The sequence below is a fragment of the Myzus persicae genome, unplaced genomic scaffold (assembly GCF_001856785.1).
Source record: "Myzus persicae strain clone G006 unplaced genomic scaffold, MPER_G0061.0, whole genome shotgun sequence".
Lineage (NCBI taxonomy): Eukaryota > Metazoa > Arthropoda > Insecta > Hemiptera > Aphididae > Myzus > Myzus persicae.
Genome location: NW_019100891.1, coordinates 92,926 through 119,061, shown reverse-complemented (window position 1 = coordinate 119,061; position 26,136 = coordinate 92,926). Strand labels below are relative to the sequence as shown.

At 29.5% G+C, this 26,136-nt stretch overlaps 2 protein-coding genes across 3 annotated transcripts in view; one reads left to right on the top strand and one right to left on the bottom strand.

The window, feature by feature from the left end:
* The window catches only part of LOC111026605 (cyclic nucleotide-gated cation channel alpha-3), a 112,305-nt gene extending 100,002 nt beyond the window's left edge, over window positions 1–12,303 (top strand). For both annotated transcript variants that reach the window (XM_022304707.1, XM_022304708.1), the window contains 8 exons: window positions 1,091–1,738; window positions 8,593–8,733; window positions 9,066–9,218; window positions 9,304–9,441; window positions 9,523–9,702; window positions 9,830–10,001; window positions 10,085–10,206; window positions 10,287–12,303. In XM_022304707.1, the coding sequence (XP_022160399.1) occupies window positions 1,091–1,738; window positions 8,593–8,733; window positions 9,066–9,218; window positions 9,304–9,441; window positions 9,523–9,702; window positions 9,830–10,001; window positions 10,085–10,206; window positions 10,287–10,522 (1,790 nt within the window). In that variant the 3' untranslated portion in view covers window positions 10,523–12,303. The remainder of the gene's footprint in view (window positions 1–1,090; window positions 1,739–8,592; window positions 8,734–9,065; window positions 9,219–9,303; window positions 9,442–9,522; window positions 9,703–9,829; window positions 10,002–10,084; window positions 10,207–10,286) is intronic.
* Window positions 12,304–13,360: 1,057 nt separating this feature from the next.
* On the bottom strand, window positions 13,361–21,206 carry LOC111026622 (odorant receptor 46a-like). Its single transcript, XM_022304738.1, has 5 exons — window positions 21,103–21,206; window positions 20,731–20,830; window positions 20,431–20,550; window positions 19,818–19,976; window positions 13,361–13,466 (listed from the first exon to the last, which is right to left on the bottom strand). Exons 1-5 carry the CDS (start codon window positions 21,204–21,206, stop codon window positions 13,398–13,400), a joined length of 552 nt encoding a protein of 183 aa, XP_022160430.1. The 3' UTR covers window positions 13,361–13,397.
* Window positions 21,207–26,136: the final 4,930 nt, after the last annotated feature.

Below are 26,136 nucleotides of genomic sequence, written 5' to 3'. Positions count from 1 at the left end.
CTAATTTCAGACCGAGAAAGGCTCAGATTTGTAAAATCAAAAGAAAACACGATTATCTAATGGATGAAAATAAAACTTAAAAACTTACTTTGAGGGTAGCTTACCTACTTCTTATTTAAGGAATAAAAATAATATCTCAGCGGGGAACCAATTATACACTGCAGCAATTCAGCAATTCATGTCCATAAATTAAGTGTCAATCAAATAATGAACAAGATGCCTGGTTCCAACATCTGCAATCAAAACATGCATATACACAACCATCGATTGTTTTTAAGAAATATTTTTTAATTTGATAAAAATAAATACCTACCACACTACAGCTGTATACATATTTATATTAAATATGTATTTGATAGTATAAACAACAATTTATTTTTTGTTTTTAACCGGTGTCACTACAAAATGTAATACCTAATATATCATTAATTAAAAATTGAATGTTTCCGTTTTGCTTAATTTGGAAATAAAATTTAATTTTGGTACATATATAATAAAACATTTTGATATAGATATATTGTACAAAAATAAATTCAGAAGCCATTATCTTTTTTGTTTTTTTAACTCGCCCGTTCTGGTATGTAACCTGTCAATAATATGTCAAAAATGTAACTAAAAAAGTCGAAATAATACCGATCTTCTTCAAACTAATTGCATAACTTTAATTTTGATTTGACTTCGACTTCGACATTTATAAAAGTAAAAAGATCAAACCACGTATTACTATAAGTTACTTTCAGTGCCGAATTATTTCCAGTGACTGCATTTTATTGAACCATAAAATTGATTTCATACAAATGTCGTTCTTGATATTATGTTTTTGTGAAGACTGAAGAGTAACCGCCATGTTGTGATCCCTTGATTTCCAATTCATATAGATACATTTTAAACACGTCATGATGTTTAACTGGAGTGCATGGCACGGGTGTCAGTGACATTATAAGTGTTCCTTTAACATCAAACGTATTTCTGTCGTTGGCATATTATAATATTATATCACCATTATAATAGGCAACAGCATATGCCTATTTTTGATAGGCATAAGAATAATATTCAACAATAATGATCTTACAAAAAATGTTCATCACAGGTAACACGATCGTGGTTTGGTTTTGTTTGGACTATATATGTGATCTGCTTTACGTGATCGACATATTATTTCACTTTCGCACGGGTTACCTGGAGGACGGCGTGCTGCAAACGGATGCCGCCAAACTGCGCAACCACTACATGAACTCGACTACGTTCTACATTGACTGCCTGTGCCTGCTGCCGTTAGACTTCCTCTACCTGTCCATAGGGTTCAACTCGATCCTCCGATCATTTCGGATAGTAAAGATCTACCGGTTCTGGGCGTTCATGGACCGCACCGAGCGGCACACCAATTACCCGAACCTCATCCGATCCGGTAGCCTCATCCACTACCTGTTGGTGATATTTCACTGGAACGGGTGTCTCTACCACATCATCTACAAGAACAACGGGTTCGGTAGCAAAAACTGGGTATACACGGACTCGGATACCGAGGAGACGGACACGGTTAAGCGGTACCTGCAAAGCTACTACTGGTGCACCCTGGCGTTGACCACCATCGGCGACTTGCCCAAACCAAGGAGCAATGGCGAGTACGCGTTTGTCATATGCCAGTTGCTGTTCGGTCTCCTACTGTTTGCAACCGTGCTCGGCCACGTGGCAAGTATTGTGGTGAGCGTGAGCGCGGGCCGCAAAGAATTCCAAGGTAAGACGAGTACACTAGTATAGGCACAGTAACAAGTAATGAATTATTCTATCTAAAATTGTATACTTTAAACAGTATAGTCAGTGGAGTTTTTTTTAAGTTTGACTACAATTTTAAACGTTTAAGCCCCCCCCCCCTTAATAGGAGATGATCTAACAATAAGTTCTCTTAAATATCCCACTACAGGTATATAGACTTTTTAATCTAACATTAAGTAACTGTTGATACAATAACATAACACACCGAATAGAACCTATATGGCTATATAATATATTATATATTACCTACTATTAAAAAATACACTATATTATAAAATTGTTCGACCTAACTAATTATTTAAACAAAAAAAATCATGCATACTACATTTTAACTACAGTTGTGCACATTATTTATGTACTTGAAAAGTTGAAAAATATAATTAACGTATTTCAAAAGATAATGTACCTATAATATTATTTTTATACACTCGCAAAATATTTCGAGAAGTTTTAAAATTGCTTCAACATGTATAAATACTTACTTAATTGAGTTAATTTTAAAAGCAACCTATAATCAAAGTTATTTTCCCTTTTATTTTATTTAATATTACTTGTATACGACTCAGCCTATTTAATTATCTAATTAAAGTTTATTATAAGTACATACTACTATAGTCGTGGCTGTCTTATATTTGATAATTAAAAAAGTAAGTATTCTTCTATCTGAAAGATGATTAATTTAAATGTCTAAAAATAATCGAAATAACATTTGCTTACTTTAGGCTGCTTGAAATCGTGATGAACTTCTAAAATAATTTTTAGTTAATTTAAATTATCTAGGAGTAATATTACAAGTACATATTTCTTGAAAGTTAATTTATGAAAGTATTTTTTTTTTTTTTTTTAAATTGATAATTATAGTCATTACACAAATATACAATAATGAACCCAGTATAGGTAAACACTCCACACTTATATACATTACATACCTGCGTATACAATATTTAAAGCACAATATAAAAACCAAAATTATAAACATTTAACCGTTAAAACTAAAATCATGTTGCACTTTATATTTAATACTTATTGAATAACAAAAATGGTTTATTTATGGTCTTGAAATACGAATAAATAACCTTTCATTTTTATTAAAAATGTAAATTTCTTAAATAAATATTGTAAAACTAAAAATTAAATTTGTGTGATTAATTCTCATTACAAAGTATAGATACTCAGCTCAAAAAACGATAAGTTTTCTATATTAGAGCCCATTAATGTGAGGCTAAGTAATGATCGTCGTCACAAAAACGCATTATAAAAGTTGAGGCTTAATGGTCCGCAAAAGGGTTTCCAAGAGCTTTTAATCATTTTCGTATTTCCAGGCACACTGATCATAAAATGTTTTTTTTTTCCAAATGAAACGCTTGAAAAATTATAAAAACTATAAACGCTCATTTTATTATAGTCACGATAAAATTGTTCAAAATATTTTCAATTGCAAGACGGTGACATGTACACAAACGTATATTTTATTTTAAATCTTGTATACATTATGATAAATATATAACGTATGGACATACAATATACATTACACGTCATGTACGCCGCCTTACAGTAGTAATAGTAATGTTATACAGGAAGAAAAATAATATGTAAGGTCTAATAATTTGTTTATCAGTGATTAGATTAAAAAAATATTATATTATTCGATGGATAAATTTATTTATAGATACACTCAATATAACATATAAGTGTATTGAATATAGAACTTTAACTATTGTAATGAAGATGAATTAAACACGAGCTGCGCGTTATCACAGTAAAAATATAGTGTATGCCTACTCAATACTTATGTGCAATACGTGTATGTATGTATAATTATATGTAATAATTCCAAATAACGACTTGATAAAATTTTAATTTATAATAATAATTCGCGTTCTTTTCAGTAAGTTTACATTTATGTGTATTTTAATATATTGTGTTAATTTGTGTAAACTCGTATCAATTATTTAAATCTATACCCGGTTGGTTTTTCAACTCTACGAATTTATCATTAGATATTAAAATTATTCAATTACCCAGGATTTAAATCTCAGTGAAATTGATACATTGTATATCACATATTATAGGTAATGAATTAAATAAAAATAAGGATATAATATATAATATTTTTATAAAATGCACATCCACAACATTATATAAATATACAAATGTATATTATATACATTTTATAATTGAAATCGTTTTCATACAATACTATCTTTAATTTTGACCCTAAACGACATATTAGTAGAAACATTAGACACACATATTAGTATAGTAAAAACGATTTTCATTTCCAAATTTACATTGTTGGTTCAATATTTTTTTATAAAATTATAAGGAGAAACATTTTGATAGCATTACGTCAAGTCATTCTTGATCATTCAACTGGTTACACGTGGGTTTTAATTAAACAGAATATTTATTTGAAATTCGGAGATTCAAAACTACTAGGTATTCTTTGTTTGATGTCTTAAGAATGTTTTCAATTCTTTTATCGATCTAGAAAACACATGAACATTTGTGGCCATACATAGTAGTTTAGAATAACTTAATATTATATTAAATTATAAATATTTGTTTTTTTTTCAAACTTCAAAGTATGACTGTTGGCTTGGAAATTCAGCCTAGGGTCAGACAATTTTGATGAAGTGTGTTATATTTTTTCTTGTTTTCTCGTGTTTATAAAACTTTGTGGGGGGACGAGGTGACCGAGTGGTCTGACGCGTCCGCTGCGACGCAGCCGGTCGCGGTTCGATCCTCGGCCACCGGGTGGCATTTTTCTCCGGACAAGTCGCGGTGGCCGGAAAACAAGTGCCGCCATCCCCCAACCGGGCATGGCAGAAACCTACGGGTGCCCAATAGAAATTCTGCCAAAAACACACACGTGTCCCCCCCCCTACAGTCCCAAACCCTACAGTACCACACAACCTACAGCTAATGGCCTCAGTTGCCGAAGCTTAAATAAATAAAAAAAAAAAAACTTTGTGATAATGTGCTGATACTTGATAGAGTATTTGACTTTTCATGATGCTCATGTGGATGTTCCTTATTTGGACATAAAGTAGCAGTGTGTATGAATTTGTGAAGTCCTGTACATATGTGGTTCATTCTTTCTACTTTTCTTTTAAGTCCTGGGTTGTGTCATATTGTTTTTATTTAATTTAATTGTGTCTTTAGTATTCCATTATTTTTTCATCTACCGTTAAGTATAATTTGTTTACTTTTATTGCAGAACCGTTTTACTTCAAAAATTAGATACCACTATCCTCCACTATTCATTGTTCTCCACAAAAAAAGATTAGTTTCTATTTTCTTCCAAACACTTTTTTGGACCAAAATTGTGTCTTACTTCTTCCGAATGCTAAAATGTATCTAATGAAAAATTACCGATATTAATTTATTCATCGAAGACCTGTTGTAGTGACTATTGTACACTGTATTGTTAGAAGAGTAAGGCTCTTGCAGTCGATGATCTCATAACTCTGATAAGGCCTAATTTATTAAGACATACTTTTGCTAAATTGTTTATCAGAAATTATGGATCCTATGATTATACATAAACAAAAAAAAAATAGGTAAGCAGAAAAATTGTCTGGATTTTATTTTTTTGAAGAAAATAAACAGTTAAGGAAAATTATGCCTCATTTTTGGAGGAAAATAGATAAGTTCGTATTAATATTTGAAAAAGGCGAATCTGCTGAGGTAAAAACTTCCTGATTGGCTTTTTAGTTTCCAATATTATAACGCTCATATAATCATGTAGGCAAATTACCACCAATTCATTTTCGACTAACTATGTAGGTTTTTTCTCCTCTAATGTGGCCAATGGCCATAATATTGTTCGGTTGTAGTGCTACGCATATTTGACGGAGATAAAAACGGTGAATTAACTACAGTTCTAGGGTACCCAAAGGGCTACTATTCGTATAATTATTATATAACATCGTTATTATTGGTAGGTATATAATAATAATATATTATTCCAAACGCGTCGTATCCAGAAGGCATAGAACGATAGTAGACGATTCGGTCGTGCAGGCAAAGGCAACGGCTCTAACTGCAGGAGGCACTATAAATCTTGATTTTAATCCGTGCGTACACCCGGTTTACACACACCCACACACATACATATATACATATATATATTCGCTATAGTACACACTGCAACATACATAATAAAACTAGATTAAGTCGCTCGTGTGACGACGGAGTTTATAGTTATTCGTGGCGACGGTGGTGGTAAGAAACGTTTCGTACACAACACGATTTTGAATTAAGGTAAACCTTTGCAGCAGAGTTTATTGATTTTGTGTTTGTATTTTGTTCGTTTTTTCCCCTTCGGTTTCTTATTTTTTTCCTCACACGTTTCCTATTTATTGTACTACTATATGCGTGTTACACAACCTGCCTACTAGTGCAGAATCAGGAACATCGTTAATAACCCGGTTTTGTCCCTGATACTCGTTAGTTTTGCCATCGCAACAACGATGCATTCGGAGAGCTATGGTAATAGATGCGTGATATTCATAACGTCGAGTGCTCTTGTATTATTATTAAATGTGCCTATTGTGTTTCGGAGATTTAATCAAAACAATCATTTTAAGAGTTTATAATTTCTTACAGCTTCGTTTAGTTATATCAATGTATTCAGAAGCAAAAATTAAAAAAAAATATTTAAATGTTTATGTTAATGTGCGATATTATGATTTTCAAAAGGGTTGAGCTAATAGTTATAATAATATATTGGTCAATTACAAACCATTCATATTGTTACTTAAACATAATAGGTTAGATTAACAAGATTAGGTGACATTCAGTGACAATATTATAGGATCTATAGATACCTGCATTAAGCATTAATAGATGAATAAATATACTATATTAAACTTAAAAAATCTATTTTTTAACACACGTATTCAAAATTTCAAACGTACCTATTTGTTGGTTAGTATTAAAATATAAGTTATTGACATTAGCAAATAAGTTAAAGCCATTATTCGTTTTAAAACAACGGTAAAATAAATATTTGAAAAATAGATTAGTAAACCAACGTTATGTCTTTAGATGGAATATGGATAGATTTTCATTTAAAACTCAATTCATTGAACGTAAACTAAAATATAAATTATATTTCCATAAAAATATCAATATACAACAGAATCAATTTTTTTTTTATTAATATGACTGTAATTTTATTTTGCAGATGGTACTGCTCAATGTAAGTAAAGACATGTAATGTTTACAAAACTATTAAATTTTTATTTTTAAATGTATTTCTTTCGATCTGTCGTCCAACATTCTACCTATCTACTCGTTATATTTTTTTCATATAGTTTTTGCTAACTAGACTTTACTTTTATAATGTTACCCACCTATATTGAATAAAACTGACAGTTTCACTTATTTTCTAAATCACAAAAATAAATGACCAGCTGGTTGTCTATGACTTCCGGTTGTTTTTTTTTTTTTTGCGTTGTGTTGTATTCAAAACCTAAACAATAATATGCTTTTAGTGAATTTGTCTTATTTATTCGGTTCAATAAGCGCCCCAAAGCCTCATTATTTGTTTGTCTTATGGTTTTATGCTTTTCATTTTAACTGTAGATATCGACTTTGTCTGTATTCTGGATGGTTAATATGTTCTATTTTTATATTTGGTCAGCAGATAACTACTTGAATACCAAGTTGTTATATTATTTTACTCTTAAAAGACGATATTCTTATGATTTCCATAAAAAAACCTTTTTTATAATGAGTTTTTGTTTATAATCTTTCCTAAATTATACTGACCTTTTTCTAAAATAATACATTTGTAATTAATTTTTATTTTTGGAACATGAAAAATGTGTTCGATTTCAGTATTTTAAACTATCCCTTATACTTACACTATTATTTTTCACACATATAGTGTAACAGTTAACAAGATTTTATTTTTAAATAACAATCTATATTTTTCTTTTTATAATACCGTTAAAAAATGTTTATGTTAAACCAAACATTAAATAAATAGTTTTTTTTTTATTTATCTATAAATTAAACTGAAAAAAAATAATTTTTCTTAAAATACAGTGTTAAAAGAATCACCCTGATATCCCTATTTTATTAAAGACTATTATTATGTTACTTCTTTTTCTGAATTGAATAAAGCCTTTAAAATATATAGATAGACTATTAGATGTATATAGTTAAAAAATTATATTTTACATATATTGTGCAATTTATATAAAACTTAAGGAAGGTATTTAACTAAATTAGATGCCGGTCTTTATTATGTAATCCTTTTTTTTATACAACAGGAAAGTTGTTATCATTATTATAATATGTAAACTAATATTTTGAATGCGAATAATTTTAGATATACCTATACATACAACATACAACCAATGTCATACATATTATATTTTATTTTATCTTCTCTTGTCTCGTGTATGAACTATTCATATATTAGGCATATTATATAATACCCAATTAGTTATCAAGCATGATGCTCGTATCCCTGCATAAAATGGTGCTTAAAGTAAACAAAAATTACAAACAATTATATGTCTTTACCTACTTGATGCATTCCGCTTATGTTTATTGATTATATTCTTGTATACTTTACTATATTACATTTTATTAATATTAGACTAGGGTAGCTTTATTTTGTCGTAATAATTATCAAAATGCAGCTAACTCAGCTCATTCTGTAAAGTGTACGATGATATAATAATGTTATTAAATAGATATGTCAGTCAAATATGAATTTAATTATGAATAACATAATCGTAAAATTGCATTGTTTTTACTTTTCGATTATATATTCTGATTATAATTATTATTTTTTAGCGAAATTGGACGGTGTTAAAACCTACATGCGAATGAGAAGAGTACCGAATCACTTGCAGACCAAAGTGATTAAATGGTTTGACTACCTCTGGTTAACGCAAAAATGTTCAGACGAAGAAAAAGCCATTAGCTGTTTACCGGGTAGTTATTAAATGCATTATTCTGTTTTTAATTAAAATTCGTATAGTGTGAAAAAGTAACATCGCATTTTGTTATAACTGCTAAAATACAATGTATAAAGTGTTTTAATATTAGAATACAAAACATTGAAGAACCTCGCACCAAAACAGTATTATTAAGAAGGAAAACGGCTTGAGAAAACGATAATATTTATAATATAAGATCTTATAATTATAATATCAATAAAGTATACTTACACTTACAATGTCATGACTAGGTTTTTAATTTTTATAAGAATATTACAACTTACATTAACAAAATTAATATGCTGGTATAATTTATCGTTTTTATAGATAAACTAAAAGCTGAGATCGCAATAAACGTACACTTGGACACGCTGAAAAGGGTAGAAATCTTTCAGAATACGGAAGCAGGATTCCTTTGTGAACTGGTGTTGAAATTAAGACCCGTGTTGTTTTCTCCCGGCGATTATATTTGTAGAAAAGGTACTCATCGTCATTTTCAATTCATTATGGTGTTAAACAGTATAATCATCATTAGCGGAAAGATTAAATTATGAATCGTTTTCAGGGGAAGTTGGCAAAGAAATGTACATAGTCAGCAGAGGGAAACTACAAGTGGTCACCGACGATGGCAAGTCGGTTTTAGCAGTACTTCGAGCAGGGTCATATTTTGGAGAAATCAGTATACTTAATATGGGAACAGCAGGTAAATTCTTTCATCAGTTCAATGTAACTGTGTGAGTGGGTGTGTGTTGTTGTGTGGATAATAACACTTCATGTTGTACAGGGAATAGGCGGACTGCTTCAGTCCGGTCAGTAGGGTATAGCGATCTGTTCGTTTTGTCAAAAAAAGATATGTGGGACGTGCTCAAGGAATACCCAACTGCCAGAATCAGACTAGAGGCAATAGCGACCAAACGTCTGGAAAAGTACAAAACTGATCCTAGCCCAGACGATAAATTAGAAGGTTAGTCAAAACCCATAAATTGTTTGAATACGTTAAGCATTACTTAAATTTGTACCTATGTGTATAATATGGAAGAGTTATTTGAAAATTTATTAGGGTAATAAAATTGTCTTCTTTATTTATATAGGATTAGTCGGAAGGCGATGCAAGTCGACGCCTGGAATCGTAGAAAGCCAAATTAAAGTAGAAGATGAGATGTGGTTGCAATCCAGCGAAGGTCTTTTAAGGCCTGCGGCTACATTTAACAGTAACATCAATAACAGAACATCATTCAGTCCTACCGCAAGTCCTAGTTTCAGGTTAGTTACGACTCGAATATATTTCTGTTCACACGTAATAATATACTTCCTAGATAAAACAAAACTATATTATTCTGATACAGATCAAATGCCGCAGCTACTTTAGAGTCCCCTCTGTCTAGTAAATATTCTCTAGATCAAGAACACCACCATCACCACCATCATCATGTTCAAGATGCTCAAAAACCACAAGCGACAACTTCGGGTGAATATCGATTCCAATAACTCTCATCAACGTTGTTATTTTTCGTGTCTGTTATAACCATAACGTCTGTTATACACTAGGTGTAGGTAAAGATGCAACGATGGTGTCCGCATTGGAAGCAGAAATCAATAGACTACAAGAACGTTTGATAGCTGTGGAAACAGAAAACTTGTACCTCAACAAAAAAGTTACTCAACAGCGATGGGACATGGACCACAGGCTTGCTGAAATTGAGATGCAGATTTGTAAAGACGTTGGAAGTAGTGCAGATAGTAGTTGTGATGATAACGAGAGAAATAAAGAGTCAATCATCTAAATGATTTTTCCAATTGAATTTAAAAAAAACAGATTCATCTGCGCCAAAGACTGACGTCAATATTATATCGAGTTATAAATTGTATTTTTTTTTTTAATTACCAGGGTGAAATTTATAAAACCCAGGAAACTGCAATTATTTTGGTTCACATAATATAAACAGATGAATTTACTAATAACGCGCGTAAGATTCAGGCCTAATAAACATATTTTTAAAACTCAAAATGAAATTTCTTCAACCTCATGTGATTAATTGATAATTACAGGCTCGAATGAATTAAATTATTCTTGATAAAACACATATAAATACTAAATGGAAATTTCTCTTCTACTTAGTGAAGTATTCGCGTTTTGCATTTTAGAAATTGAATCATAAGATATTTACATGTCATGAGCTGATTAAGATATACATTATACATCCTACGTAGGTATATATCTAAATGTACGTATGATGTCATGTAAATATATTATATTAATAACAGCATTTTGAAGCTGATACCGATCATGCAAATTGTTAGAAAAGTTAAAAAATGTTTGTTTGATGCCCACCGACGTTTTTAAATAGGTACCAATTATTTGTTGTTTTTTTCAATTACAATTGTTAACTTATCAAAGTCATAATTATATAAATATATATATATAGTTGCAGTGTTGTCCCTTATTGTAATATTGCAGTAAGTTCCTGTACAACGTTTATTAGATAAACATTTAAATTATGGGGACCAAATGATTAAATCGGTCAATGACTTTGTCACCTGCATAGAATTGCAAAACCAATAATATATGTAATTCAAAACTTCTATTTAAAGAAATTATTTTCAAATTTGACATTTCCTACAATTTCCTTTAGTAATGTGTTTGTTTGTTATTTTTTAGTATTTAATTAGTTTATATAGACACGGTTTAATGATAACACACGTCTAGTTAGACATACAATGTACTATGAGCTTTTTTTATATATATTTTTAAACATACCTATTAGTATTTATTATTTGATTAACATATATTTATTTTATTAGATTATCATAATCCTTATATCCTATAACATCCAAGCTATAGGTATACGAGCTTGGCCCTTTTTTTTTCATTAAATTAACGTTAGGCCAGCATATAATACTATTTAGAGAAATACTGTACAAAATTTTTATTTGTGAAGAAATATATTGTAAATAATATATAATAATATATATTATATTACTGTCATTATGAAAAGTGTTGATTATCTTGTTGCTTTATTATTATTATACAGTTATAATTTTTATGCAAAGTGTTCTCAAAATAGATAATGAAAAAAAAAATAATAACATTTGAATTAATAAATGAATACTTGAAATTGTTATATTAAATTTAATGTAAGTAAAATAATAAAATAAAATATTAAAAAGTAGTAAAGTAAAGTTGATTTAAAATGTGAAGTTATTTTTCCGGCGAAATAACATTTTTTTTATATATATTATATATTTTATATATATATATATATAAATATAATATATACTAAAAAAAGACATAAAAACACTTTTTTTTAAATTACATTTTACCTACGTATGTAAATATATACCTATGTATATACATATGATAAGTATGCGAACAAATTTTAAGACACTTTGTATAATTTTATAACTATGAGTATTATATTATTAACTTATTTATAAAAATTAAAACTTTTATTCGATTTTTTTTTTTAATTATGTATATTTACCATTAAATAATTAAATTTATTTTCCACAATGTCATAGTATCATACATCGATTATACAATAAAAATAAAATTCTTAAAATATTATTTACGATTTACAAATAATAATATACCTCGAGTCTATTCACCACTTCACACCATCCTATGCTACAGCAGTATTAACTCTGAAACTACCTACGTAATAAACTAATAGCAATTAATAATAATCAATAATATATCAAGTAGACAAATAACATTAAAATAATTATAAGTTATGCAATGTGTTTGACGAAAACTAGCTTAAACTATCGGTTACTATAATCAAAAGAAATCACTTATAGTCATATAAGCAAATTTTAAGATAGTTTCACTATTTCTAAAAAAAGGAGCCGCATACCACCAGCTCTACTCAAAATCATTTTGACACTCAAGGGGGCGGTAACTTAAAAAAGGTTGAGAAACACTGCATTACATTATTACAATTACTTAATGAAGAGATACACTCAATACCTCACTACCTCAGCTCATACTTCCCCAGTTTTAATATCTAGAGTTTAAAAGATTTTATGGCGTATTTCCCTTTTACATGGTACATATTTCATGTACCTTCCTAGATAAAAATTTTGAAAATTTAGTTACGTTATTTGTATTCGTTGATTGTTTAAACCAGGGATTCTCAAGCTGTGGTTCGCATACCAATTGGGATTTGGGGGTACTCGAAATGTTTTAAGGGGTACGAGTCTGGCCAACAAACCAACAAAAAAAAGTCTTTAAAAGTCTTTATATTTTTTTATGTATATTTTAATTTAGTAACTAAGAAGGGGGTACTCAAAAATATGTATTGATAAAAAGGGGGTACAGTGTTTATAAGAGTTTGAGAATCTCTGGTCTAGCATAAGAAAAATATATCTAGGAACAAAGATCAAATATATAAATCCGTTAAAAATAAATAATTGTCACTAACCGCTGTTTATAGATAAATGGTAAAAGATATGAATAAAGCTGTGCAAATATTAATGATGTGATTCACATAATATATTAATATAATATTAATTCTTTAAGAACAAACAGATAATAAAAAATGTCATTTTTAAATACATGAAAAAAAGAACCAAAGTTGCATAGTAATCAGAATAATACTAAAAATTTTACAATAAAATTATTTTCGAAAAAAATATTCTTCATAAAACGTTACTACAATTCTAATTTGTTGTTTTATTATAATTATACTTAACTAGCATCGAAAATATGGTATAGCAAAATCGCATCGTCTGAAAATAAAAATAAAAACAGATTTATTCAATTATTCAATTATAACATAATTGCAATTTGTAAACTGTAATTAAATAACAGCAATGGAAATATTATATTAATAAAAACAATATTTTTCGATTTTATCAGTAATTTCCAACTTCTATAGTCTATAAGGTATTACGCATACTACATAGACGTTGAAATGTAACAGGAAATCAATAAATTGACTAAATCTCAGCAAACTAGTATTTTAAATTATTACTAACAATTTTTTTTTTAACTCAAGTTGTAATAAATTTCGAATTTATGATTAAAGATTTGCCGCATCTTTTTTTTCTAATCACTTGTAAACAGTGTTGCACAAATAAAAAAAACCAAGAAAATAAAATACAATTTTTGGATCAGAATCTAAAATTATCAGATTCATATTCAATATCAGTACCATAACGCGAAAATATAATAAGTTATAAGTGAGAATATTACTCAATTAAAATTATATTTTAATTTAACTATCTGGTATTTTCTTTTTAAATATTACCAAACAACGGTATTTATTTAAATACATAGCTAAATATATAGCTATTCCCGTAGAACGGGATAAGGATGCACGATGTAAGATATACTGCAGGTTAGTCAACGTAGCATTATTTTTGATTTCCAATGTTTATCCTGGGAAAACGCAACTAGCGCCCAAGCAGAAATGAATGTAGTTATAATTTATTATATGTTTTCATGATAGATATTTTTTTTTTATTTCGATATAATATATATAATTGTGTACAGAGTGCGTTAGCTATACTTCTTCTTATGGTGAACAGCTGATTTTTGACGATTAACTTCGAGCATTACTCTGGAGACCAATATCTATACGGCGTTGAGTATACTTATTTCGATGGTTGTATCTATGTTAAAATAAAAACAATGAATTATGTTTGCTAACAATTTTGTAGGCATTTATCCCAACAAATTTTTAGGAGCGTCTCATTAAATGACCGATTTTATTGTATCAAAAGATAGTTGAAGAAAAACATATTTAGCTATTTTAAATTAAATGTATAACAATTATTTCAATTCAAAGTGTGAATGCATTCACTAAAATTTAAAGGATCATAGTAAATAAACTAGACACCAAAATTGTTGATTTGACTATCAACATTTTTAGTAAAAAGGCTTTATCAAAATCCATTAAAAAATATAGTGGTTAAAATTTGAAAAGATAAACTTGATTTTGCAATATTGTGCAAATGTTACAATTGCACCAACATTTTGAAACTGTTATAAAAAAAATTCCTGTTAAAAATTAAGAAAAACGTCTTTTTTGTTTTTTCGAAATCCCATATCATTAATCCATAATCTTTGAAAAAAACCCAGATACAATGACATAAGATATTTCGCATTACGCAAACGCATTCCTTATACACACATGCGGAAACACGCAACATATGAAACAAATTAATAATAATCTATATTCTTCCGATCAGACGCTGCACAGTATAAAATCATGAACGCATCGAACTCATAAAAATGCAATGTTATTTTAACGAACACACAATAATGAAGAAGGAATTATACTAATATTGTCCTAAGGATCAGACAAAATCTAAGCTGTATCGGGGTTTTCCAGAAGAAGCCTCAAGATACACACATCGTCCACGCCGGTAAGAACTTCGATATATTTTTACCATTTCAACGAATGCACTTATACATGTGCATCCGATGTGACGATCTTATACTACTAACCAAATCAATTTGTCAATTATTTCTTTCCGCAAAACTTAACTTTGTCTACCATGTACAAGACATATTAATAATCATAGACATAGATAATACGGGAAAGTTATCCTGGGTAGGCAATCTACAGGTTAGATTACATTCAACTGACAACTAATTATCAATGTCCATGAAAAGGGCTTTATGGTGTCCACAAACAATAATAATCTAATAATCTCTGAGAACTAATTATATACAGGTAGAAATATTATATAGTAGCGTTACCCTGAGTCGTCTACACGTTAGATTACGTTAGACAAGTGACGCGGTCCTCTGTAGTTGCAATGTACAAGCACTATACCGACCCGTCTATGTCGTCTCCAACCACCACTACGAAACACAAGCATCGTGACCAGGTCAACACCCACATACCGACAGTAACCTGTCCTAAGTCAAGACCTTTATCAAACGTAAACAGTTACCGTACATTTTTGTTATTGCTCTTTTGTAAAACCACAAACGTCTGTGGTGTGAACTGTAGCCACAATAGCGAGGGAGAATATTTTACCTACTTAATAAATTCAAGTTAAAATTAACTAAAATAACTATTATACATAAAGTATTTATAATGTGATTCACCTATCACCTCAGCCACGATTGACCATGATGACCATAATTCTGGTGTTCATGGAGCCCATGAACGTAATAATACCTATGAACTAACAATATATATCTCATCGAATCACTATTTAAATAATAGGTATTATTTTGAGTACTTTGTAACTTAAATTTTAATCGAATCATAACATTTCAATATCATACATACTATAACCCGGGAAGAAAGTATCTCTTGATTTACTATTAACTATATAAATTAAAAACTTAACCCACGAATACACATCTCAGTGACTTCGTCACTTCCAGCATCGACATCAACCCCGTGGAGACATATCCAAGAATACGTCTACATACGCAGGTAAGTGAATTAAAATATTTCATATAATATTTTACAATATTAACATTAATAGCCCATATTCTCAAATCCATCATGTCTGAGCTTAAAGTTATTTCCTCTAGCAATTTAAAAATGCATGATGTGATTAGCCGTCGTTCTGCTGGTTCCTTTGGGGTTTACTCGAGCTTAAAGTACTTTCTGCGCGAGTGATGACTGCCAATCCCATATCCGATAGCGAACCTCTTCACCAACATTTGGTCATTAAAATGGCTATGATGACAGTAGCGCCTAAATTTGTTGTTGGTTCTAATAGTGTAGTTTTCTCTAAGCTAATTGTCGTGCCAGTGGTAAAATTTGGGGACATTTTTGTCTCCAGGTTTCATCCACAGGTTATTGCCTCTCAACTCAAGAATGAATAGTTTGGTGTCGTGGATGTATCAATAACCCAAATAGTCACAACTCACAAGACATCCAAATTATTCCTCCTTTCATTTTCTAGTTCCCGCAGAGATGTTGACTGATGTTTTACAGCCTAATTTCTGGCCTGAAGGAATTATGGTGAAACGCTTCTGAAAACGTTTACTTCCTGAAATGATTGCCAATTCCTCAGCTTCTAAAAACTCGGTTTTCTACTTATTGATGATTCTTCCCTTGGTAATATTGTAAATAATGGGATATATAATTGTTATGTTCTATGTACGACTAGTGTTAACCTTGTATATTATGTTCTCTTATAAAGCCAGTCTATTTTGGTTTGTATTAAAACTGCCGTGGTCTTAGAACTAAACTTACTACTATGAACCTTAACGTAGCTGTTTTCATTACATTTTGATAAGTTTTTCAGAAACGTGGTTTACTGAAGGTATTTTTTCTAATGAATTAGGTTTTTAAATGTGACAGGTTCAGTGTAACTAGTGTTCATAATAGAAGTGGAGGTGTCCACATATCAGTTCGTAATGATGTTTCGGCGCAATCTTTCAACATCGCGACGGTGACTTTGAACAACTTTTTGTTACGATTAGTTATAATTTAATTACTTATATCCTATGCGCTGTTTATTGACCTCCCGAATCCACGGTTGATTCCTATAAGTTTTTTATTTCGAATCTTGAAAATCTCATAATGACGTTCCCTGACTGTCCGTTTATTGTCTCTGGTGATTTTAATCTTCCTGGTATCCACTGGTCGAACGACAAAAATGATGAAATTTATTCGACTTCAATCAGCTGCCATGCTCACTGTATCCCTGAAAAAATTGTTTAGCTGAATTTTTTCCAACTGAATGAGATTAAAAATGACTACGGTTCCGTTTTAGATTTAGTTTTGAGCAGTAATTGCGATATGATTATTACGAGGTCTGATGAGTATCTTGTTCTTGAAGATTTTAGCACCCAACCTTGGTTTTAGAAACGGTTTTGACCCCAGTTCCAAATAATTCTTAATTGAACCATATCTTCTTTGATTTTAATAGAGCTCCAAAATTGAACAATTCCTATTATCTCACAATTTGAAAGATACTATTAGCTCTTTAAATGCAAACAAACCCATTAATGCTTTTTATGAAGCTCGTCACTTTTGTATTATTAGTTTTGTCCCACAGGTTGATTCATTAAGTCTGAGTTTTCCCCATAGTTTTCTAGTGACCTTAAAGGTTTGTCCATCCAAAAAAGAAAAGCCCATACCGCTTACCAGGGCTTTGATATCAACACTTGCTTGAGTACTCCACTTTTTCTCTGCTTCAAGCGAGGTATAAGTTTCTTTCCAAGAAGTATTATGCAAGCTACATCAAAAGAGTTGAAACGACCTTGTGTACCAATACCAAATATTTTTGGGATTTTGTGTGGAAAAATAAAAAAGTTTCTAACATGACATATTCTATTAAATTGAATTGTATTGCTAGTGTTGATAGAACTACTATGGACGAGCTTTTCTCTAAACATTTTAGCTCCATTTTTTCACCTGATGGTATACATTTTAATATCAGTACTAATGGTGGTTCGCCATATGAGCTTCCTTCCTCTTGCAATATTTAGCTAAGTGATGTCGTCTCTAGTCTAGCCAAACTATGTCTTACTAATTCGGCCGGACCTGGTGGCCTTCCAGGTTCTTTTATTTGTAATCTTAGGTCTGTTTTGTATTTTCCAATAATACTTATTTATAGTAAATCTGTTCCTGAAGGTGTTTTCCCTGATACGTAAAAGATTAGTTTAGTTACTCCAACTTTTAAGTCATGTTGCGTTACGGATGTCATTAATTACAGGCCAATCAGTATTATCAATCACAATGCCAAACTACTTGAGTCTTTTGTTTTGAAGTCCATATAGAAGCCAATTAGTAGTATCATTATCGATGAACAACGCGGTTTCCAATTTGGGCGTTCAATTACGATCTGCAATTAAATTTTTACTGAGTACGTCTTAGCAAGCCTTCACATGTTGATTTCATTTATTTGTTCTTCGCCCAGACTTTTGGCAGCATGAATCACCGTGATTTGCTTAGAGTTTTGTTACATCTTGGGTTTAGCGAGCTTCTAATGGCATGGTTCCGTTCCTATTTATCTGAGAGGAAACCGCTTGTCAGGATTTATATTTTTTGCTCGAGCCCAGTAAATGTATCCTCAGGTGTAACTCATTAAGGGCATCTTTCACCCTTCCTTCTTGCTTTTTTTGTTAATGGTATCAAAGATGTGATTAAGCATAGCAAACTTCTCATATTTGCTGATGATATTAAGCTTTTCAGATCAAATAAAGGTTACTTTGGCCTAATACCCCTACTCAAATCGAAGACACTATCATAGAGAATAAAAATAACGCTATACGAAATTCTAGGGAGACCGATAGCATTACATACCATTTAAACGGTACATTTAAACGAAAGTTCCGTATACGAATATTTGGTCCTAAAACCAAGAAATAAAGAACTGTATGGCGAAACAATTATAATATGAGTCCTTAAAAGCAGTAGGGATGGGCTGGGCATGTGTGGAGATCACAAAGCCCCTAGGGTTGACCACAGGATGGAAACCTAACATAAAAAGACACCGAGAGGAAGACCCAGATAGCGTTGAAAGGACAGAAGTATGAAAGATACATCAAGGTTAGGAGAGAATAATGAAGAGAAACGTGCTCACGATAGAGATGGATGGAAGAAAGTGGTTGCTGCGGGCAATGGACCTAAATGGCCCGTTTTTACAGAGAAAAGGAGAAAAATAATATCTTATAGAACGTCCAGTGGCGTAGCCTGGGTATTAGCTTGGAGGGCTAGCTCAGGGAGTTTATAACCCCCCCCCCCCAGCTCATTGACATTTTTTTTCCTTATAAACGCATTTATATTATGCATATATGAAAACTATAAAATACTTAATTTAATTTATTCTTGACCTCCTATCCATAATATGGCACTGAATACATCAACTACGATACCTTAGTATCCACTAGTTACTGCCAATACAATAAGTATGAAACACTACACATAAGCAGTTCCTCCACTTACGTATATGATATACTATCGTTTATCAACCCCTCGAATTGACCCACTTTACATTAATTCGATTCTCACATATCTAGAATTTCAACCAGTACTACTTTGGCATGGACTTTTTAATTTTGTTTATTCTGTTTCAAGTAGTCAATACATTCAAATTAATTTACAACAAATTTAATCTTATATAATCGTATATAATATAATAATATGTACAATGTACCTGTGTAAACATTTCCAAATTCACAATTTTGGTGTTTGTAAACTTCAGTTTTAAATGATTGGCATTATTTATTTTCATTGCCAATAAAATCAACTTCTTACATTTTATGTCCACTGCAGTCCAATTACTACTATATAATGCGAAAATGATGGAATCTTTCTAAACAATAAGACATTAGTTTTTAGTCTAATTTAAAAACGCTTATCTTGTACCTATTGGCACCTATTTATAACATAAATATATTTAATATTACTATATTTACTAAAATTGTTGTTACATATAGTATTTTATGTTAATTTAAATTAAATAAAGCAAGATATTGATGCATTTTAGTTCATAAGTACGTTTTTATAATTATTCATCACAACTATAACAAATTGTTAAGTTTAATATTTATCAATTGACTAAGCAAACCATTTAAATAGTCAAGTCATAGTTATAAAAATTTGATAGTATTAATAAATTGTATTATTTAATATCATAATATTTACTTATTTTTTTGATGATACTTATTGATACATTGATAAATTACTAATTGATTTCATAAATTGATAATACCTATATATTTTACAGTAAAACAAAATAAAGCGAAAAAATACAACATTATTATTACTTTTTCATTTATAGATCCATATAACCAACACGTCATGAATAGTTGAAAACTAATAAGAGGATGTACAGTAAATAATTTAAATGTGGTTGTAGAATCTCCTAAGTCATTTTCACCAAAACTCTAAAAATTAAATATAAGTAATTATTAGGTATAATATGTTATTTATTTAAATATAGATTCTATAACTTTTAATTTTTAAATGTTGGATCACAAAATAGTAAGATTAATAAGTTTGTATTTTACTTAATACAGACAATATGTAAGTTCATAAAAAAAGTTAATTAATTGCATTTATCTTACCATCGCAGCAACAAACCAAATAACTATGTGTGAACTTGACGTTATGAATATTTGAAAAAGAGCTACTGGCCGAAATATCGTACAGTATTCTTTTAATTTTCTATAAGAATTAAAAACAAAATTATTAGTTTTTGAAATTTAAAATTGGTTAAATTATATAATAAATAGAATTGAGTGGTATAATTTATTGTACCCTTATTTATTGTAAAAATATTTATTTTGTATATCTTTAAAGCTACATCGGAGAGTACAGTTAAGTAATGATGACATGATATATACAATAAGTAATAAACAAACCGTATAGTTTTATTAAACTTAAAACAATAAAACGTATTTGAATTAAATGAATTATATGGAAAAAACATAACTCACCTTATAACAGTTTGATGGTCTGTAATTATAATTTTTAAATCATCATACAATGCATCGAATCTTTTTTCCAAATGTGTTACATCGAAACTAGTGTCTGTAAACATGTATGTTATCACAAAATTACTTGATATTTAATTGTATATATAATTTGTATTTCTTAATATATGATATTAAAATTACTTCTTCATTTCTTACTAAAATGTACCGAGGTGGTAAATGAGGTAGGTACTGACAGACTAAAATGTAGTCAGTGTACAATATATGTCTGTAAATAGGTGTTGCATGTTCCAATACATTTTTAGTCATTATAAATGGTTACAAGAACTTATTTGAGATCTTGTATTGCATTTAAAATTTTTTTTTAATTTTTAAAAAAACTAAAAAATGTATGTGCCTTTAAATGAACTTTAAATTAGTTTAAATATTTTGAAAATGTAATTGTGTAAGTACAGAAATACTATTAAAAACACTCAGCGTGTTAGCAATAGAATATTTCTGATAAAGACAAAAATTCAGACAAAGAGTCTTACATTACTTATTATCCTATCGTATAAGATAATTTTCCAATATTGAGTACCTAGCTCTGAATGTGTATTCTCCGTCTTACTAACATAGCATAAATACCAAATTGTCCGTTTAACAGTTCCAATTGTATGTGTTAAGCTTAAATATTATAGCGAATTGACCTATTATCAAATTCCGATGTACGAACATGACCTAAATTTCATCTTTGGCTTTTTACCATATTTTAATTTTAAACAAGTTATGAATATGTGAAATATTAATATTTAAAAATGCTCGAGTTCGCTTAAAATATAATGAGCCGTTAAACACGAACATCACAGATAACGTTCTTATTTAAAGTTTTATAATAATCAATTCAGTCTAATATTTATGATAACAACACATTTCACAAAATTGGAATTGCTGAAAGTACATTTTGGTATGTTTTGCATTAATTCGACGGAGACACACAATAGGGTACGACACGACGTCCTCTTAAGCGAAACAAAAGTTAGGTACTCACTCAAATCTTCTTTTGAGCATATTGTATTGTAGTTCAGTGATTCACATGCAATACAAATTGTTTCCATTCCAGAAGATAATTCAAAATATATCAAAATCATAAGAATATCGCAAACAAGTGTGAAGTATAAATAGCAAATATTAATTATTATTTCGATGATATAAAATATATAAAAATTCAAATTATACGTTTCATCTGACACTATTAAATATAAATTAAAAATATTCATTCGGTATTTGCTGTATGAACCGTCGACATTTCTAATATTTCTAATTGAATTATTCATAACACATGGACTAAAAATCCAACAAAAAAAAATGAATAAAGTTATTACAATATAAAAGTAGGTAACTCGTAGAGACCGTGTTTGCCAATTTTTAAGTACATTTCTGTCGTAGTGTTTGTACGAAATATAGTTAAAGCTTGTATCGGCAATGCATTTCCATAAATCTTTGAAATAATAAAGAATATTACCCATTTTGTAACAGGATAATAATAAATTGCTTATGCTGCCCATGTAGTACATAAACGCAATTATATCATTTCTTAAATAAAACAAACCAACTGGAAACAACATCGATATGGTGAACATGAATGATCCAAAAAACACAATAACAATGTGATATATGTTGCTACCACAAAATGTTGTTGTGTTAGGATTTAAAATATGATATAAGCCCGTAAGTCTTGTAAACTTCAATGTATTTAAATTCATTGCAATATTATTCTTTATGTTATATTATACTGCTGACAAAAAAAACTACAATATATAATTGTAGATGTATTTCTTTAACTGAATTATATTATACTAGACCTACCCGAAGTTGCCGGTAACAAAATTATTATTATTATTATTATTATTATTATTATTATTATCTGTAACCAATGGCAACCCCATAAATAAACTAATAAAATATTCTTTATTCGTGAGCTGAAAATATGTGAGCTACCCTTTAATCAAGCTCCAAGAAGTGCAGTCCCGAGTGGGAGGTATTATCTGAGGTGTCCCACCCACCCAAGCGTAAGATGTTTACATTATACATGTCAGTTATTACATTTGTACATTGAGTTGGCACTCTGAAAATTGAAAATTGTTTAATGGTTGTATTAAAATTTTCTGTGAATGATAAAATTTTCAAAATATTTTGATTTTATATTTATATTTTTTTTTTCTAATAACCTTAAGATTCTATTTGTAATTCTGTCATTATCATATTATAAAATTATACAAATATTGCAAAAATGCTATTATATTTTGAGAAATTAAGTGTTTTCTTTTAGAAGAATCGCCCTTTAGGTCTGGTTTATGTGCTCATTGCTCATGGAGTGATAAAATGTTCGTGTTACAGTAGTTTTCTCGTTTAGACATTTTAAATAAAGAGATGGATCTTTGAAAAAATAATGAAGAAAAATTATCTCAAATATTTGCCAAGGTATAGATTTTTAATCCTTCATGTAAAAATAACATATACGTGTGATATTACTGGATCGCCATCGTAATTTTCTTAATGAAATGTATTTTATTTTGTTAAATATTAATTCATAAACATAGTACACACCTATTTAAAATTCAGCCCCATATATGTCTTCAATGATTTATTTTTGTTTTCTAAGGGTAAATATGTTTACAAATCCTCTTAAAATCATTTCAAACATAAAAATATTACTGAATGTCAGTGAAAATCAAATTCAAAAATCATATATATATATTTATATAATAATATGACAAGACACGATCAAATATGAATTATGAACAAAATATGAACTTTAAAAATGTTGAAATATATTATGTACCTACAGTAATGGATTCATAAAATCATAACTGACAATACAATATATTATATGCCACAATGATTTTCTTAAAATAAACTAAAATCTGGTTAAAATTATTTGTTTATAAATTATTAATTTAAAATGATAAACTTTACCAGAATTACATCGAATAGTAAAAAAATGTTCAATATCTTCTACTTCATGCGTTTATTTTTATATGTCTATCTACTACGTACTATAATATTATAATAACAAATTATATTAATAATAAAATTCAATGAATATTTTCATGGTAAATAATTAGTATGCATAGCTCAAGGCTGTTGAAAGCAAGTCGTTGTTCGTTCTTTTAGACCAATAAGAGGAAGACAAATATATATACTTCTACCTCTTTTTGGAACTTTCATGTTGAAACTTTTTTGATCGCAAAATATAGTGACGTGTGGCCGTGAGTATGTAGGTACGTCACGAATTACCAAGAATCTTTGCCGTAGTTTATCTTTAATTACATAAAGCTTTCGGGGAACTCACGCACACTAATGATCAGTCACTGCACACACAGTCACGCATATCACTCACGATGGCTATAGAGTATAGGATATTGCCTAAATCCAACCCCTTATAAATGGTTTGCTTTCAACAGCCTTAAAATGTCATTGTGTGTATTAAAATATAATAATATATAATTAAATGTTTCTAGTTCCATGAATTATATTTTGGAATTATAACAATTAATAAATTATTAAAATCGTTATTTTTCGTTTAAATATCTAGGGTAAAGTGATTTTTTTAAGCATGCTTAAGCACTCACTTCCATTTTTCCTTTTAATAGTACACTTATTCATATACTGATTTTTAGAATTTTTAAGTATATTTGAAGACCATAATATATTCAAATTCCTGGTATTTTTTATATTACTTAAAGAGTGTCATGTGACGATACAAACTTCTGTTTTTCAAAAGAGAACCCCATTTTTAACTGAAAATTGTTTAGAAAATAGTTTTTTTTTAAATTTCGATATATCTGAATCAAAATTCCAATGAATAGTTTCTGAGTTATTAAAATGTTTATATAAAAGATAATAATCCTTATAAATGGTTTTACTTAAATATAAACTATAATAAGTAATCTTTAATATACTAGGATGATTTTTAAAAAATTATTAATATTGGTGTATCAATAGTAGTTACTAATATTTGCAAACCACATGAGCCTTCATCTTTACTTAACACATTACCATAGACATATTATCCTTAGTAAACTAAGTTATACAACTCAAAAACAATTGATCAAAATCCCCAACAAAAAAATATCTGCTGAATAATTTAAAGTGAAGAAGTAGGATTTCTATTTGAAAAACAAAAGTTTATACCTTCAGTCATGAGTCGTGACACTGTGTGAATTGGCAGAATCGGGAGATTGTGGACTTCAACACCGTCTTGACATACGTGAAATAGGGAATTGTAAACAAGCCTACCACGAGCAGCGTACCCCGCGTTTGTGGCAGTAAACGTTTCCTGAATATGGGTAAACAAGGGTCTAATATCATGTTGGCGAAAAAACTCGTTTCCAAGGTTCAGACTTCAGATCATAGGTAAACGAGAACCCGATCAGCTGATCGAGTGACGCTTCTATATTGTTCTATGCTACAGTGGTACAAAAAATCATAAGTATTCGAAAATATGGTCTTCAAGTAGGTAGTTAAGAATTCCAAAAATCAGAATTTGAATATATGCATAATTTAAGCATACAAATAGAGTGTGCCCGCTTAAAAAATCACCCTGTACATTTTATTCACACAATTACATTTTCAAATGTATTGTTTCCCAAAAATTAATCCAACCTATTGTATTGTAATACTTGCCAATAATGATCCAAAGACAACAATTGTTTATGATATTATGTATTTCACTATTAATAGAAAAGTGGTCGATCTATACTAAACGAATCAAGAACATACAGGAGTCATTATAGCATCACATTAGATCATTATAAACAACTGTTTAAACAATTCAATAAAATTAATTTTTAGAAAAATGAAAAGTATCTCATTGTAGACCCGGTTAGGTCCACAATGATGCTATAAACTATCCTATGATGTTATTTTCCATATAAAATTAAAGTATTAACCACAAACAAAACCATTTTAACTTTTTAAGATTGTTTTATTATTTTTAAACATCGTTATTTTGAACTGTTATCAGCCAAAAATGATGAAAACAATATTATTTGT